Source organism: Hemitrygon akajei, chromosome 5, assembly GCF_048418815.1.
Source record: "Hemitrygon akajei chromosome 5, sHemAka1.3, whole genome shotgun sequence".
In the NCBI taxonomy this organism is placed as follows: Eukaryota; Metazoa; Chordata; class Chondrichthyes; order Myliobatiformes; family Dasyatidae; genus Hemitrygon; species Hemitrygon akajei.
In genome coordinates, this window is record NC_133128.1 from 29869974 (window position 1) to 29889192 (window position 19219).

At 41.7% G+C, this 19219-nt stretch overlaps 1 protein-coding gene across 1 annotated transcript in view; it reads right to left on the reverse strand.

Moving 5' to 3' along the window:
* The window catches only part of LOC140727581 (uncharacterized), a 167282-nt gene that overhangs the window by 79099 nt on the left and 68964 nt on the right, over window positions 1-19219 (reverse strand). The window contains exon 5 of the mRNA XM_073045104.1: window positions 3988-4310. Within this exon, the coding sequence (XP_072901205.1) occupies window positions 3988-4310 (323 nt within the window). The remainder of the gene's footprint in view (window positions 1-3987; window positions 4311-19219) is intronic.

The window sequence follows — 19219 nt, forward strand, 5'->3', positions numbered from 1 at the left end:
GCTGCTGTACTCAACTCCCCTTGTTATGAAGGCCAACATGCCATTAGCTTTCTTCACTGCCTGCTGTACCTGCATGCTTACTTTCAGTGACTGTTGAACAAGGACACCTAGATCTCATTGTACTTCCCCTTTTCCTAACTGGACACCATTCAGATAGCAATCTGGCTTCCTGTTCTTGCCACCAAAGTGGATAACCTCACATTTATCCACATTAAACTGCATCTGCTATGCATCTGCCCACACACCCAACCTGTCCAAGTCACCCTGCATTCTCAAAACATCCTCCTCACATTTCACACTGCCACCCAGCTTTGTCTCATCTGAAAATATGCTAATGTTACTTTTAATCCCTTCATCCAAGTCATTAATGTATATTGTAAATAGCTGCGGTCCCAGTACCAAGTCTTGCAGTACCCCACTAGTCACTGCCTGCCATTCTAAAAGGGACCCGTTAATCACTACCCTTTGTTTTCTGTCTGCCAACCGATTTTCTATCCATGTTAGTACCCTACCCCCAATGCATATGCTCTAATTTTGCCCACTAATCTCCTATGTGGGACCTTAAGGCTTTCTGAAAGTCCAGGTACACTACATCCAGTGGATTTTCCTTGTCCATTTTCATAGTTACATACTCAATAAATTCCAGAAGATTAGTCAAGCATGATTTCCCCTTCGTAAATCCATGCTGACTTGGACTGATCCTGTTGCTGCTATCCAAATGTGCTGTTATTTCATCTTTTATAATTGACTCCAGCATCTTCCCTACCACTGATGTCAGGCTAACTGCTCTATAATTCCCTGTTTTCTCTCTCCCTCCCTTCTTAAAAAGTGGGATAATATTAGCTACCCTCCAATCCACAGGAACTGATCCTGAATCTATAGAACACTGGGAAATGATTACCAATGAGTCCATGATTTCTAGAACCACCTCCTTAAGTACCCTGGGATGCAGACCATCAGGCCCTGGAGATTTATCAGCCTTCAGTCCTATCAGTCTACCCAACACCATTTTCTGCCTAATGCGAATGTTTGTGTCTTCCTTAGTGAAGACAGATCCAAAGTACCTGTTCAACTCATCTGCCATTTCCTTGTTCCCCATAAATTCAACTGTTTGTCTTCAAGGGCCCAACTTTGGTCTGAACTAATTTTTTCCTCTTCACAATACCTAAAGAAGCTTTTACTATATATTCTTCGCTAGCATACCTTTGAACCTCACCTTTTCTCCCCGTATTGCGTTTTTTTAGTGATCTTCTGTTACTTTTTAAAAGTTTCCCAATCCTCCGGCTTCCTGCTCATCTTTGTTATGTTATCTTATTTTTATACTGTCCTTGACATCTCGTCAGCCACGGTCACCCCTTACTCTCCTTAGAATCTTCCTTCCCCTTTGTAATGAACTGATCTTGCACCTTCTGTATTATTCCCAGAAATATCTGCCATTGTTGTTCCATTGTTGTGAATAGGGAACACAAATATATCAGAACAGATTAAAACTAGCAAAGCAAGGTTTAAGATAATCTCCTGGGCAAGGATCCTAACATCTCCTGATCCCACTCCCGTCTCAGCTAAGACCCCAGGTGAGAACTCCTGCTCAGGTACCACCACCTCTCCTCATCAGCTCCTTGCCTCACACGCTTCTGCTAACACTCGTCCTCCCCTCACTTCTCCAAGTCCCCCCTCTTTCCACCGCCTCACCTCCCGATTCCTCCAATTCACTGTCCTCTTCTGACCCCATGCATGACCCTGTTGTATCCCCATCATCCCCATCCCCTGCCGTCCCCTGTCCCACCTGCTTCTCCCTGTGAGGCACAATATCCCGTCCTCAGCACGGTCTCATCTTTGTTTTCCCTATTTTCATCCATTTCCCAGCACTCAAATACACGCAAGGGGTCTGGGGACAAGCATTACATCTGTCCCTATACCTTCTCCCTATCATCCAGGACTCTAAATAGCCCATGCAGGTGAGGCTGTCTTTCACAGGTGAATCCTGTGGATCGGCATATGGGAGGGAGATTGAAAATGCTGATTATTATAATATGAGGAATCCGGAGATCCATGAGCCAGTCCTCATCATGGGATCAGAGGTGAAGACAGTCAGCAACTTCAAAGTACACAGCATTATCATTTCAGAGGATCTTTCCATTACGAACAAGGCAGCGCCTCTACTTCCTTCAACACCAATGCCCTTGAACAGAAAGCGTACAAAAAGTAATGGATACAGCCCAGTCTGTCACAGGTTCTCAATATTTATTAATATATTTTTTACCTGCAACTGTTTTTTGCACACTTGCTGTTTGTCGGATGTATGTAGCTTTTCCCCAATTCTATTGTCCTCTTTTTTTAAATTTATTACAAATACAAGAAAATGTATCTCAGGGTAGTATATGGTGACATATATGAACTTTGATAATAAATTTATATTAAACATCAACTTTGGTGTTACATATTGCATCTGATGCTCCCATTGCCGTTTCTTCTACATCAATGAGGATGGACGCAGGTTGGGGGGGGGGGGGGGGGGGGGGGGGAGGGGGGGGGAACAGCTTCACCAGCACTTTTGCCCCACCTGCCTGACAGGCAGGATCTCACGATGGTCAGCCATTTTAGTTCCATTTCCACACTGACATTTCTGAGCACAACCTCCTCTGTCAGGTGAGAGCAAATTAGAGAAACAGTACCTTGCATGCTGCTGGGACAGCCTCCAATCTGGCAGCATGAATCGCAAATTCTCAAGCTTCCATTAATCACTCCCCTCAATCTTTTTTTCTTTTCTCTCTTCTAGTGACCTAATTGGCCTCCATAACTCGCCCCTCCTCCACACTCTTCATCTGTTCATTATCCATACACTGCTCTCAATGGTCCTTATGAAGGGTCTAGGCCCAAAACATCAACTGTTCATTTCTTTCCATGTATAGTTCCTGGCCTGCTGAGTTCCCCTCGCATTTGTATGTATTATGTAGTTAAGGTGCATTCCACACTTTGATGTTTAATATTCTGTATGTTTAAAGCTTGCTTTTGTGAAATGACTTGTTTTTTTAAAAAAAAAATCATAGGTTGGGTGTTTGATAATTCTTTAAATAGGTTGCATGATCGCTTTTTCTGTGGCAGCCCGTGGAAGAACAAACCTCAGTTGTACACAGCATACATACTGTACTGTGGTAATAAATGTATATTGATACTTCAAAGCTTGATTTCGTACTTCACTGCATTTGTATTACTACATTTGGTGTTTTCTTCTAATTGAATTCAACATAGCAATAAGATTTTACCAAATGACAGAATAATGCCATTCAGGCTCCACTTAAGAGCAATTCACCTAGTCCCCAGTAAGTAATACTATCCAGTCTTTTCTCTATGGCCCATTAAATTCATTCCTTTTAGATACTTAACCGGCTCTTTATAGATCTCTGGAATTAAACCTCTATCTACTACCCCTGACAGTGTATTCCAGATGCTAAACACACTGTATAAAATTCTTTCCTTTTAAGTTTACATAGAAACAATACCCCAATGATGAGTTAGCAGCATTTATATTATGCTTTACATCACAGTTCCAGATACCCATCAACATTACAAATCTAAGTGCAAATCAGTTCTGAGCCAAGTGAGGAAAGAATATAAAGACATTAAATATGGTAAAAATCATTTTGCCACACTAATTTTATCCATCATTCTGTTACATCAACTCGATTTTCATCCCATTTCACAACTCTTTCTTTACATTCCCAAAAATTAATCTGATAACAACCTCCATTTCATATATTAAGGGGTTCTTAAGAGAACACTTTCTTGTGAAGTACAACTATTGCAACGATTTTGTCTGAGTTATTTTTCTGGATAGCATTTTGAGTATTATGGTTTTCAGCTAATGGAAAAATATCTTTCAAGTCGACGAACACTGAAAAATCATCAAGAAATTCTAATAGTTTGGAGGCAAGAACATTAAAATCTCCACATGCAGCTAAATATCTTCTGATGCACATAAATTACCTGTGAAATTACCAACTCCGTGGCTGTTGCACCCCGTGGTGGATTCAGTATTTGTCCTCGCCTTCGCAGTTGCTCCTCTTGTCCTTCCATTGATATTAGGTGCAGGAATTGCAGATTGGTTTCAGCTGTTGATGGCTCTCCATTCATTTCTGTTATACTCCAATAGGCCAAAGCGTAATCAATAAGTTGCTGTTTGTCCAACAATGAAGAAAGCCCGAAACCTTGTTTATTTAGGTACTTCAATATATCCTCACGCAGAACCTTCCTGCGTTTTAGGAGCTCTTCTGCAGTTTGGCTGTGGTTCAGAATGATACCGATGAGGTCTGCAAGAAAGTTCAAGAATATGTAATTTATATGCACGTAAATGCCCAAGTAAAATAAGAAATTGTGAGTAAAATAATTAATACACTAAGGTAAATACAAATGAGAAATTAAGCCATTTCTCTACTGCAACTAAAAATAAATAGTGATTCTGAGGGAGAAAAATGGCCACAGTTGCCCGGTTTGCTGCCTCTTACTCAGGGGTTGAGATTCAATACTGACTTCCTCTGCTGTCCATGCAGTCTGCACTGTGACCAAGTGGGTTTCTTCCTGGAGATGGATTTCCTTCCAAATTCCACGAGACTAAAGGCTGATGGGCCACCGTAATGCATAGGTAAATGGAGGAACTTAGGAGCTGAAGGGAATGTGGGTGGTTTAAAATAGGATTAATGAGTGTAAATGGGTACTTGAGACGTGAGGTGAAGAATTTTTCTTTTCTGTATGGCATCCATTATGCTTAATGACACAGACAGACATTTTAAAGCAACACACACAAGGAACTCAGCAGGTCAGGCAGTAGCTATGGAAAAGAGTAAACAGTCAGCATTTAGGGCTGAGACCCTTTATCACAATTGCAAAGGAGTAGGAGTGAAACAGACTATGAAGATGGAGGGAGGAGAGGAAAGTGATAGATGAAACCAGGAGAGGGGGAGTGAAGAGCTGGGAAGTTGATTGGTGAAATAGATTAAGATTCAGAGTAAAGGGAATCTGATAGGAGACGACAGAAGATCATGCAAGAGAGGGAAGGGGAGGAGCGGCAGAGGGAGGTGATTGCAGGTAAAGAGATAAATTGAGGGAGCAAAACAGGAATAGAGAATGGTGAAGCGGGGTGTAAGGCAATTAGCAGAAGTTCAAGAAATCATGTTGGAGGCTATCCAGACAGAATATAAGGAGTTGCTCCTCCAACCAGAGTGTGGCTTCATCGCTGCAGTGGAGGAGGCCATAGACTGATATGTTGGAATGGGAAAAAGTAGAATTGAAATGGGTAGCCACTAGGAGATCCAGCTTTTTGTGACAGACAGAGCAAAGGTGCTTGGGTCTCACCAATATACAGGAGGCCACACCAGGAGCAGCAGACACAGCATATGATCCCAACAGACCAACTGGTGAAGAGTCGCCTCACCTGGAAGGACTGTTTGGGGTCCTGAATGATAATGAGGAGGTGTCCTCCCTCTCATAATACTAACATACCATTTACCTTCCTGTTCTCCGATTACATCCACTGGCTTTCAGTGACGTGTGCACAAGGACACAAGGACATCTAGCTTCCTTTGAACATTAATACCACCCAATCTCTTGCTTGCCATTTACACAATACTGTATTTCTGTTTGTGCACTAAAGTAAATGACCTCATGTATTTTCCACATGATATTGCATACCCTCATCCAATTCATTCAGCTTGTCCACATCTCCCTCAATTCACTTTACTCCACCTCAGTACTCACAATACCACTATATTTTGTATTAATAGGAAAATTAGAAATTTGACATAACATTCAAGCCAAATTACTCAGGTAGATTGCGAAAGGCTAGATTCCACATCTCTGCCTTATTCTGCTCGTCACAGACTGCTAATCTGAAGTGGTTCTGTTTATTCCCATCTTTTGCTTTCTGTTTAATAATCAATACATTTCAGCATGTTCCCTCCAATTCCATATTATCTACAGCTTTAACAACCTCCTGCACGGGACCATATCAAAATCTTCCAAGCAGCTAAATACACCATATTTGCTGGCTCCTGCTCATCTATTCTACTAAACATGTCCTCAAAGAATACTTCGGCATTTTTCTTTCCAAGATTCACATTAATTCTGCCTATTTCCGTTATAGTTTATTTGGAAAACATTTAAACCATTAATATTCTTTATCGATTCATATATATACTGTTTCTGTATATTATGGGTTGTATCTCCCATAAAATACCTAAAAAAAAATTGATTCTGAATAGGGCATACACAAAATAAAACTTATGGTAAACTGCAGTGGTTAAAATGATCTATCGTGGTATCATGTGTCCCACAGTGAGAAAGGGTGACTTCTGACTGAAACTTCTCACTATCTGAATGCCCAGAGCATCAGGCTTCCTTTGAAAAGTCTTGAGAGACTATTTTATCCATGTTGAGAGTTCTCCTTAATAAAGTAGGTTGGGAAAGGAGTGACTGCATATGCCACAGACAGAAGTGCAAAACCAGTCTTCACCTTCACCAGATTTGTGGAATAGCTGCAAGTGGTTTCATAATTTAAATATGCACGTTAGAGTCTGCTTTCAGAGTTTCTCTTCTGCACCACTGAATACATAAATGAACTGAGCATTCACTGCAAATACATCCTTTCTGATAAATCCAATATATTGGGTTTAAAGCAGAAATGATAGCTTCTTGATTAGTAAAAGTGTCAAAGGTTATGTGGAGCAGGTAGGAGAATGGAGCTGAGAGGGATAATAAATCAGCCGTTATGGAATAACAGAACAAACCTGATGTGCTGAAAAGCCAAATTCTACTCCTATGTCTCGTTACCTTCTTGAGATTTGTTCACTTGCAGGCAATTTCAGGAATAGAAGCAGAAAAGAAAGGCATGTTAAGAAATGGTTAAGAGAAACAAAGAAAAATAGCATCTACAATGATGAAAAAAATTGAAGGGCTCCAATTGCACCATTTCCAAAGTAATTTTTTAGGTTAGGAAAGGTATTCAGCACTAACATTTAATGCACTCACACCTAACTAATCATACCCTATATTTTCAACCCTATTTCATGGAATATAAACACAGGATTCTGGTTAATTGGGACACATCAGGCTCAATACACTTTCATCCAATTAAGTGTCTGCACCAATTAGCTGAAGTTCCATGAAAATAGTTAAGGTATAATAAAGCCAAGCTACCATTTAACTAAAAATGATGTATTTAAATAAAATACAGAACAGATTAGAACTCTACAAATAACACTACAGTACTATGAAACTATCGGTTGCTAATAGTTATCACAAAGGAATTCATCTGACAAGTACGCTCATTTTATTGACTAAATAAAAAAATCAGTGCAGACTGCATTGCATTCACTGCCTCCCTGCATAGTCAAAATAAAGCAAAACTCACTGTCAGCCCATGATGCAAGCAAATGCAACTAACACTATTTTAAAATTGTTTGCTCTGGTATCCAACGGCCACACAATTGCACACGACTGATACTAGTTAGAAACTGTTCAACAACAGTCTCTGGCGGTTCCAGGGTACGGACTCTTTCTGAAGCTGGTGGTATGGGACTTAAGCACCTCTGGTTGTTGAGAGTGAGAAGCATTCACTGAACGTTTTTGATGAAATACGCAATAGAGAAAGCTGAACATCAGTAGATTTTGATTATTTGTTCATGTTCTACATATTATTTGTTTACATTTTCTAATTATTTGCATGATTTGTTCTTTTTCAGACACAGATGCTTATTAGTCTTTCTCCTGTGTTTCTTGTGAATTCGAGTACTTTTCTTTGTTTTGTGGGAGTCTGCAAGAAGATGAATCTCAGTTGGATATGGTAGACATACCGGTACTTTGAAAATAAATTTGCTTTGAACATTGTTTTGGAATAACATTTTCCTTGTGTCCAATTTCTGCCTATTATTAATTACACTTGAAGAGGTGTTCCTTTGTCAACAATTCACTTCCTTTTCCCAACCATGTTAGCTACATTTTTTCAACCACTGCAGCTCTTGTGGTGACTGGTATCCAAAAAACATCCAGGGTTTGGTCAAAGCTTCAGAGAAGAAACAATTATAAAGCAGCACAGTATGTGACAAGGCAAAGATGTAGAAAGGAAGCAGAAGCTGTTGTGGATCTCTTGTACCTTCTGCCATTGTCCTTCTAAGTGACAGTGGTGGCTTTATGAGATACTGTCAAAGGAGACCTGGTAAGTTGGGGCAGTTCATTTTTCAGATGATACACATTAACTAACATTCAGTGGTCCAGAGATGGAGGAAGTGATTAGAGAAGGTACTACGGTAATTAATTTCATCAGGGAAGTGGCAAGTTTGCATCACATGCCTCAGCTGTGTTGTTAATGCTGGAAAGGCTTTGGGAAGGCATTAGGCGAGTCATTCTCCACAGAATATCAACCTTCTGACCACCTCTTGTGGCCGTATTCATTAGGCTAGCTCAGTTAAGTTTGCAAGATGTTGACGGTGAGGAATTTAATGAAAGTAAGGGAGTTGACTGACTTTTACTAGAAATGATCAGTGACATTCACTTCTCTAATGCAAGTAGAATTTATGAATGGTGCTGAGGTTTTGTCGCAGGTGAGGAGTTATGAATGAAACTGAACATGGTAGAATCACCAACTTATATCTGCATTTCTGGAAGGAAGGTCATTGATAAAATCAATTGAAGATTGTGGTCAATTCACTTTTCAATGAATATGTATTATTCTGTACGTTGGTTACTTGTCAGTCTGTAGTTTTTCATTGATTCTTTATACTTATTTGTTCTGTGAATTCCTACAAGGAAATACATCATAGGATAGTATATAGTGAAATATACACACGTTAATAATAAATTTACTTTGAATTTTGAATTCTGATCTCTGTGTATAGAGGTTGTTGTGCAAAGTTACCATTTGAAAAACACGGGTAATTTGATCTGGAGCTTTCAGTCCTGCACCCCATCCCTCCCAGTCAGCATAGCTCATTCTTGATACAAGGAAGGTACTACATAATAGATGGTAACGTGAATATTTCCATTTTACTTGAAACCGATTGGAAATTATTTTGCCACATCAGTTGAGGGAACCATCATAACTCCATCTCTTTAAGGTTCATCTCTTTAATCTTGATTGCATTTAGCGTTAGCATATCTTGTGAAGCCATATTATTTCTTTCATGCACAGGACAGGGACATTTATTGCTCACTACTAAATTGTTTACATGTTTTGCTCAGATACTACTGAGGGGAATTAAATATTAATCTCTTTAGTGTGTACCTGGTATCACTGAAAGTTCCGACCATGTAGGAACAATAGGTTTCCTTTCCTGAAGGAGACGAGTGAAGAAATTTCGTGTTTGTCTCTGTACCCATGAAGTATATCAAGTCCATATTTATTAAATAATGCAATTTTAATTTCCAAGTTACCCATGTTGTAGTCAGATTTACCTTTTTAACAATGGATTTTGAATTCTAATTATTAGTCCAGCTGCTTAATTACAATCATACATTGTTTACAATTAAACCTGCCATGGAACTGTGCAGAACAGCATCTTAAATGCATTATTTCAACACGGACAAAGCCAAATTTGGCTGACATATGCCAAGGCTTCTCTGCATATGCTTGTAATGGTGAAACATCTGTTTGTTTGGCACGATACATGTAACATAGAAACTAATTTCATATTAGAAACAGAAAACCTATAGCACAATACAGGCCCTTCAGCCCACAATGCTGTGCCAAATATGTATGCACTTTAGAAATGACCAAAGATTACCCATAGCCCGCTACGTATTTTTCTAAGCTCCATGTACCTGTCCAGGAGTCTCTTAAAAGACCCTATTGTATCTGCCTCCACCACCATTGCCGGCAGCCCATTTCACAAACTCACCACTCTCGGCATAAAAAACTTATCCCTACTCCCCAGCACCTTAAAACTGTGCCCTCTCGTGCTAGCCATTTCAGCCCTGGGAAAAAGCATCTGACTATCCACATGATCAATGCCTCTCATCATCTTGTACACCTCTACCAGGTCACCTCTCATCCTACGCCACATCAAGGAGAAAAGGCCAAGTTCACTCAACCTATTCTCAAAAGGCACGCTCCCCAAACCAGGCAACATCCTCATAAATCTCCTCTGCACCCTTTCTATAGTTTCAGCATCCTTCCTGTAGTGAGGTGACCAGAACTGAGCACAGTACTCCAAGTGAGTCCAGCATTACCTCTCTCTCTGCTCTTAAACCTAATACTTGGTTCATGAAAGCCAATGCACCATATGCCTTCGTAACCCTAATGTGCAGTAGCTTTGAGTGTCCTATCGACTCAGGCCCCAAGATCCCTCTGATCCTCCACACTGCCAAGAGCCTTACCATTAATACTATATTCTGTCATCATATTTGACCTACCAAAATGAACCACCTCAGACTTATCTGAGTTAAACTCCATCTGCTTAGCCCAGTTTTTCATCCTATTGATGTCCCGCTGTAATCCGACAGCCCTTCACACTATCCACAACACACCCAACCTTTGTGGCATCAGCAAATTTACTAACCCAACCCTCCACTTCCTCATGCAGGTCATTTATGAAAATCATGGAGAAAGGGTCCCAGAACAGATCTGAGGCACACTGGTCACCAGCCTCCATGCAGAATATGACCTGTCTACAAACACTCTCCACCTTCTGTGGACAAGTCAATTCTGGATCCACAAAGCAAGGTTCCCATGTCTCCTTACTTTTTCCAATAAGCCTTGCATGGGGTAACTTATCGAATGCCTTGCTGAAATCCATATACACTACATCTACTGCTCTTCCATCATCGATGTGTTTAGTCACATCCTCAAAAAATTCAATCAGGATCGTAAGGCATAGCCTGCCTTTGACAAAGCCATGTTGACTATTCCTAATCACATTATGCCTTTACAAATGTTCATAAAACTTGCCTCTCAGGATCTTTTCCATCAACTTACCAACCACTAAAGAAAGACTCACTTGTCTACAATTTCCTGTGTTATCTCCACTCCCTTTCTTGAATAAAGAAACACCTGCAACCCTCCAATCCTCGGGAACCTCTCCTGTCCCCGTTGATGATGCAAACATCATCACCAGAGGCTCAGCAATCTTCTCTCTCACTTCCCACAGTAGCCTGGGGTACATCTCATCCAGTTCCAATGACTTATCCAACGATGTTTTCCAAAAGCTCCAGCACATCCTCTTTCTTAATATCTATATGCTCAAGCTTTTCCATCCGCTGTAAGTAATCCCTACAACTGCCAAGATCCTTTTCCATAGAGAATACTGAAGCAAAGTAATAATTAAGTATCACTGCTATCTCCTCTGGTTCCATACACACTTCCACTGTCACACTTGATTGGTCCTATTCTCTCACGTCTTATCCTCTTGCTCTTCACATACTTGTAGAATGCCTTGGAGTTTTCCTTAATCCTGCCTGCCAAGGCCTTCTCATGACCCCATCTGGCTCTCCTGATTTCATTAAGCTCCTTCCTGCTAACCTTATAATCGTCTAGATCTCTATCACCTAGTTTTTTGACCTTTCATAAGCTTTTCTTTTCTTCTTGACTAGATGTTCAACAGCCTTTATACACCAAGATTCCTGTATCCTCCCAGCTTTTCCATCTCATTGGAATGTACCTATGCAGAATGCTACACAAATACCACCTGAACATTTCCCACATTTCTGCTGCACATTTCCAAGAACATCTATTCCCAATTTATGCTTCCAAGTTCCTGCCTGATAATTTCACATTTCCTCTACTCCAATTAAATGTTTCACTAACATGGCTGCTCCTATCCTTCTCCAATGCTATGGTAAAGGAGGTAGAATTGTGATCACTATCTCCAAAATGCTCTCCCACTGAGATCTGACACCTGACCAGGTTCATTTCTCAATACCTTTACAGAATCTGTCTCCCTATCTGCTCCTCAATGTCGCTGTTACGATTGGGTGGTCTATAAAAAACATCCAGCAGAGTTACTGACCCCTTCCTGTTCCTAACTTCCACCCAGACTCAGTAGACAATCCCTCCAGGACTTTTTTTTCCTGCAGTCGTGACACCATCTCTGATCAGCAGTGCCACACCCCACCTCTTTTGCCTCCCTCCCCATCCTTTCTGAAACATCGATAGCCAGGCACTCTAAGTAACCATTCCTGCTCCCGAGCCATCCAACTCTGTAATGGCCACAACATCATAGCTCCAAGTACTGATCCTCGCTCTAAGCTCATCTGCTTTGTTCATAATACTTCTTGCATTAAAACAGACATTTCAAACCATCAGTGTGAGCACATCCCTTCTCTATCACCTGCCTATCCTCCCTCTCGCACTGTCTCTAAGCTTTCTCTATTTACTACCTTTGAGGTCTTGCTTCTCAACTTCCTTCCTAACTCCCTGTAGTCTGGTTTCAGGACCTCCTCCCCTTTCCTACCTATGTTGCTGGCACCAATATGTACCACAACCTCTGGCTGTTCACCTTCCCATCTCAGGGTATCATGGACACGATCAGAAACATCCCAGACCCTGGCGCCTGGGAGGCGAACAACCATCCGTTGTCCTTTCCTGCGTCCATAGAATTGCTTAGCTGACCCCCTAACTATAGAGTCCCCTATTACTGCAGCCTTCTTCCTTTCCCTACCCTTCTGTTGCTTCCCTCAGGTTGGCTGACTCCCCCCCCCCCCCACCCCCCAACAGTACTCAAAGAGGAGTACTTAACAACTTCTTCAACAGGTTTGACAGCTCAATCTCATCCTCACCGCAGAAATCCACACCAGGCTTACTTCCTTCACAGGAAAATAGCCACTCACAGGAGACCTTGCCCACGCCCAGGATTACAGCTGCACAGGTGGAAGGTCAACTGAGGAAGATCTGTACCAGCAAGGCGGCTGGACCGGATGGAGTTTCCCCACGATTACTGAGGGCCTGTGCGACTGAGCTGGGAGAACCACTACAGCGCATCTTCAACATGAGCCTGGAGCAGAGAAGAGTACCCAGACAGTGGAAAACATCCTGTATTGTCCCGGTACCGAAGAAACCACAACCAAAGGAGTTGAATGACTTCAGACCTGTTGCCTTGACGTCGCACGTGATGAAGACCATGGAGCGGCTGATAATACAGAATCTGAGGCCACAAACCAGGCACGCCCAGGATCCTCTTCAGTTTGCGTATAAGGAGAAGGTGGGAGTGGAGGATGCTATCACGTATTTGCTGCACAAATCACTCTCTCACCTAGAGGGGGTCAGTTGTGCTGTGAGGATTACATTCCTTGACTTCTCTAGTGCCTTTAACACCATCCAGCCCAAGATCTTAAGGCACAAACTAACGGAGATGGGAGTAGACTCTCACATGGTGGATTGGATAGTGGACTACTTGACAGATAGACCTCAGTATGTGCGGTTGGGAGACTGTAGGTCTGACACGATGGTCAGCAGCACAGGAGCGCCGCAGGGAACCGTACTCTCTCCCGTCCTGTTCACCCTGTACACATCAGACTTCCAATATAACTCGGAGTCCTGCCATGTGCAGAAGCTCGCTGATGACACGGCCATAGTGGGGTGTGTCAGGAATGGACAGGAAGAGGAGTATAGGAAACTGATACAGGACTTTGTGATATGGTGCAACTCAAACTACCTGCGTCTCAATATCACCAAGACCAAGGAGATGGTGGTGGACTTTAGGAGATCTAGGCCTCATATGGAGCCAGTGATCATTAATGGAGAATGTGTGGAGCAGGTTAAGACCTACAAGTATCTGGGAGTACAGTTAGATGAGAAGCTAGACTGGACTGCCAACACAGATGCCTTGTGCAGGAAGGCACAGAGGCGACTGTACTTCCTTAGAAGGTTGGCGTCATTCAATGTCTGTAGTGAGATGCTGAAGATGTTCTATAGGTCAGTTGTGGAGAGCACCCTCTTCTTTGTAGTGGCGTGTTGGGGAGGAAGCATTAAGAAGAGGGACGCCTCACGTCTTAATAAGCTGGTAAGGAAGGCGGGCTCCGTCGTGGGCAAAGTACTGGAGAGTTTAACATCGGTAGCTGAGCGAAGGGCACTGAGTAGGCTACGGTCAATTATGGAAAACTCTGAACATCCTCTACATAGCACCATCCAGAGACAGAGAAGCAGTTTCAGCGACAGGTTACTATCGATGCAATGCTCCTCAGACAGGATGAAGAGGTCAATACTCCCCAATGCCATTAGGCTTTACAATTCAACCGCCAGGACTTAAGAACTTTTTAAAAGCTATTATTAATGCTTTTTGAGATAGTGATTTAGATGCATATCATATTTTTTACTGAGTTAAGTATTGTATGTAATTAGTTTTGCTACAACAAGTGTATGGGACATTGGAAAAAAGTTGAATTTCCCCATGGGGATGAATAAAGTATCTATCTATCTATCTTATTAAGGGAGATAGCCACAGGTGTACTCTCTAGTATCTGACTCTTGCCCTTCCCTCTCCTGTTACCCACTTATCTGTCTCGAGGCCCAGGTGTGACTACTTGCCTATAGCTCCTCTCTATCACCTCACTTTCCCTGACCAGATGAAGGTCATTGAGCTGCAGCACCATTTCCCTAATGCGATCCCCAAGGAGCTGCAGCTCGACGCACCTAACACAGATGTGGCTTTCCAGGAGGCTGGGAGCCTCCAAGACTTCCCACATCTGACACCCAGTACAGAACACCAGCCTCAGTCATACTTCCTGTTTCTATTCTACACAGGTAGTCTACCTCACTTTGACTTGATTTCGCGAAGCCTGTTGAGCCAAAGCCCTCCTACTCTGATGTCCACTCCTTCCTTCGTTTTACGGCGGTTGGCACCCAGCTTAATGGTGCATTGCTGCCACCTTCTACTCTGGAGAGTGGATCAGACGATAGACCTACATTCTAAATCCCTTCACCCATTCCCACACACACACACACCCACTCTAATCTACATGTTATCCTTTCTTCTTTGGCCATCCAAGTACACTATTCCTGCTTATCCATCATATCCTATTTTAAAAATCCCTGTATCCCTTAACAAAGCTAAAAGCACCCTGACCTGTGCTCTCACCCATACCCAGTAACCCTTCTAAAGTGAATTCCTGCACCTCCAACTCTCTTGGATTAATTCTCATCATCTCTGTATCCCATACTTCCTGCAACTCAGAATTAGATGTTCTACTGACATTCCTCACACAATCCTGTCTGGTGTTTCCCTATCATTTTCAATGTTTTGCTTAGTGCACAGTGCTCCAGCCTTAACCTAGTCCACACAGTTTCCTCTCTTCTGTATCCTCTGCCTACCCTAGTACCTGTAACACTCGTGTTTGTTACAAATGCCTCCCTTTCCTCTGTCACATCTTGCCCCATTTGGATGATTCTTTCCCAGATTATACACTTGGCCTCTGCTTTGCTGATACTGTGTATTTCTATATTTTCTTTCTTTAATACCCTCTTTGCCAACTCATCCACCCTCATTCCCCTTCACTCCTACACGAGGTGGAACCCTTAGAAATTTAACCTGACCTCCCTAATTTGCAACTCTTGTGACTGACTGAAGGACTTCAAAAAGTACAGTACATCTTGCTGGCTGTTTGAGTGAAAAGACCTTAAACTTGCTAGAACTGAGGATGAATCTGAGCATATCAACACTGACTAGTCTAGCTTTGTCCACCCATCGCAACACAACCAACACTGCCAATTTCTCCACTGTATTCACTCCTAGATGCTCTTCTGCTTATTCCAAATTCTTTTGCTAGTATAGCCACCCCAAACCCTGTCACTCCTATTTCAGGTTCCTTAGCACCATCTGTATAAATCTGAGTATAACCACTATAATTTTCCATCACATGAAATTTGGTAAGAGCATTTAACTCAGTTTTATATTTTCCTTTCCTTTTTACATTAACAAATGCCAGTCTATGTCTGGTCATACAATCTTCCATGGAGCTACAACCAGATAAACAACTGAAGGACTTATCCTTGGATCAAACGCTCCATATTCTTTAGCAATATCATTCCCTACCCGACTGAAGTTATCCCTCTGAAACATCCCATTCTCCCAGCACTCCTTTTGTAGGGCGAGAAGCATTGTGCCCATGCAAATTAGCCCAGTAGTTTGCCATCAATTGCTCCCTTCTTAGCTTCAAAGGCATTACTCCCAATTCTACCTGTAGGGCTGATACTGGTGATGTTTTAAAAGCCCCACTGCACACTCTCAAAGCCTGATTCTGAATCACGTCCAGTTTCCTTACAAGAGACCCAACTGCTGATCCATATGCCACATTTTCATAGTCCAACACAGATCTTACTAAAGCCATATACATTCTCTTCAATGCTGAACAGCTTGCTCCCCATTCCCTACCAGTCAAACATTTCATCACATTACTTTTTTACATTTCTCCTCAACTTTCCTGACATGGCCTGCTCATGTTAACTGAATCAAATACAACTCCAAGAAATTTAAACAATCCAAGCCTTTCTAATTCTATCCCATACATCCTTAACTTCTTCCCTACCTCAATTATTTTCTTGGTGAAACATATAGTTCGAGTTTTTTCTACTGAAAATCTACATCCCCAATCATAACCCCACTCCACCACTTCATCAATTGTTCCTTGTAGTTTCCTGATTATATGCTCCATGTTCCTGCCCCTTTTCCACAAGACCCCATCATCCGCAAACAGTGACCTACCTATATCCACTGGTACCTTTGTGAAGACATCATTAATCAAAATGATGAAAAGTAACGGGCTAATCACACTACCTTGAGGTGTGCCATTTCCCACTATGTATTGTTTTGATAATTCTGACCGAATCGAAGCTTGAATTTTCCTATCAAAATCTTTTATCCAATTAAAAACTCCCACCAACTCCCATCTTGTGCAGTTTAATTAACAATCCTTCCTTCCACATCATATCATAGGCATTCTCTATCAAAAAACACTGCAACTACTGACTCTTTATTTGCCTGGGCTTTTCTTATTTCAGTCTCTAACCTTATCACCGAGTCCATAGAATTCCTTCCCTTCCTAAAACCACTGATAACTTGCCAGCATTCTCCTCTTCTCAAGTTCATACGATAAACATTCTGTTATCATCCTTTCCATTATCTTGCATATATTTGATGTTAATGATATTGGTCTGTAGCTAGTGGGTTTTGACACATCCTTTCCAGGTTTCCTTATTGGAATTACTACTCCTTTTCATGCACTTGGTAATCTTCCCTTCTCCCACACTGTTGTAAAGATGCAACAACTTCAAGAGCACTCCTTCTCCTAGATTTTTTTAGCATAACATAGCACATCAGATCTTTCCCTGGGGAGGTTGGTCTTGATCTCTTTATTGCTCTCGCCATCTCTGCCAACGTAAATGATTCATCAATTATATCATCAGTCTCTTCCCTCCTGTTTAACACACCTGGGTGTTGACTCATTGTTCTTTCCCTTCTCCACTCTTCAGAAAAATTTTCTGAATTCTACCTTTACAAACAACTTGGCCATGATCTCAGCCTTATCCCTGCTGGACACTGCTGTTTCCTCCTCAGATAACATTACTGAATACCCCCATTCCCTTCTATCTCCTCCCATCCTCTTAATCTATTCATCCTACTTTTACTCCTGGGTATAGATCCTTCTGCTGCCATAATAATTGCTGAAGTCAACTGACTGTTTAATTCATCTATATTTCCAGAAATGTCAATCCTCTTCAATGCTAATTCACTCAACTTCTGGAACTTACACCAATCTGCTTTTCCAAACACCCACTTTGGGATTCCACCAACTGATCTTACTTCAACTCTTTCACCCACTGAACATGAAACTGGGTAGTGATCACTGCCTACTGTTGAAGCAGTCCAAACTCCCCAGTTACTAACTCCAGCCAAGGTATTTGACACAAATGTAATATCTAATACTGACTCTGTTCCTGTTATGTTTATCCTTGTTCATCTACCATCATTCATAGACACCAAATCCTTTTCTTCCATCAAATCTTCAATTACCTTTCCATTTGAATCTGTAAACTAATCTCCCCATATTGTGCTGTGAGCATTGAGATCTGCACACCACACTACTTTATGTCCGTTTTGTCCTAGTGTCCTTAGTAAGCTATCCAAATCCAACCTTTTACATGGATTATAGCAGTTAATTATAACCACTTCCTCCCCTCTCCCACTTACACCACTATGTATTCCTGATCATCTCCCTTTTCCAGTACCCAATATGGTAAACCTTGTTTGATTAATATAGCACAACCCCCTCTTCCCCCTAGATTTCATTGTATATCCATATACCAAAGTCTAACCATTTCTTTAATAAACTGCTTGAACTTCTGGCTATCGGCCAGTAAGCTCCTTGCATTCCATTGCAAAAGAATCACTATAATTAGTATTAACCAACCCATGACACTTCCTGATTTGACTGATTAGTGAGGTTCTCCCTCACTTCTTCCCATGTCAATCCTACTTGATTGACCACAGCAAATCAAGTGTACTTTGTGTTTAATTTTCTTCATGTTTCCTTGAGCCTTCTCATTAAACCTTATTATGACAACGCATTCTCTCTGAACTTGTTCATCTTCCTCACTTTCAGAGCTCTCTCCACTATCATTTATTATTCTTTTACTCCGTCTCATTTTCATTCATCTATCCCCTCACTATCTCCTCATTCCCTTTAACTCTCCCTTCACAACCATCCATTTCTCCCCAGGCAGCCTGCTCAGCCTCGCTGCCAACCCGCACCAGAACCAGAAACACAAGCACGCACTGGCCAACCCTGGCCCCGTTGGACCTTTCCTGATCTTCTATAAAACTGTCTCCTTTTAACCTCTTTGCGCTGGTCTAACTCGTTGACGCTTGCTGGAATATGAAAATCAATTTGCTGACATTGCAGACAAGATGTGGAAAGGAACTTTGATAGCTGCAGCGAAATCAAGCTTGATTCATTTTATGTTTAAGGAACTTAAGGTTAAAGTTTTGTATCTTCAGAGAACATTGACAAGGTTGAAATTCTGCCATTTTGGATTTGTATTTGCGCTGTCTTGTGTTCAAGATTACAGTATACTGTTAGCACACAGAACTAGCCAGCAAGTACTTATAGTCCAAAGTACATTTTTATCGAGCGTGTATACAGTATACAACCTTGACATGTGTCTTCTTACAGGCAGTCACAAAAAGAAACGCCAAATAACCCGTTTAAAGAAAAACCCCACACCAGACCATCAAATGTGCGG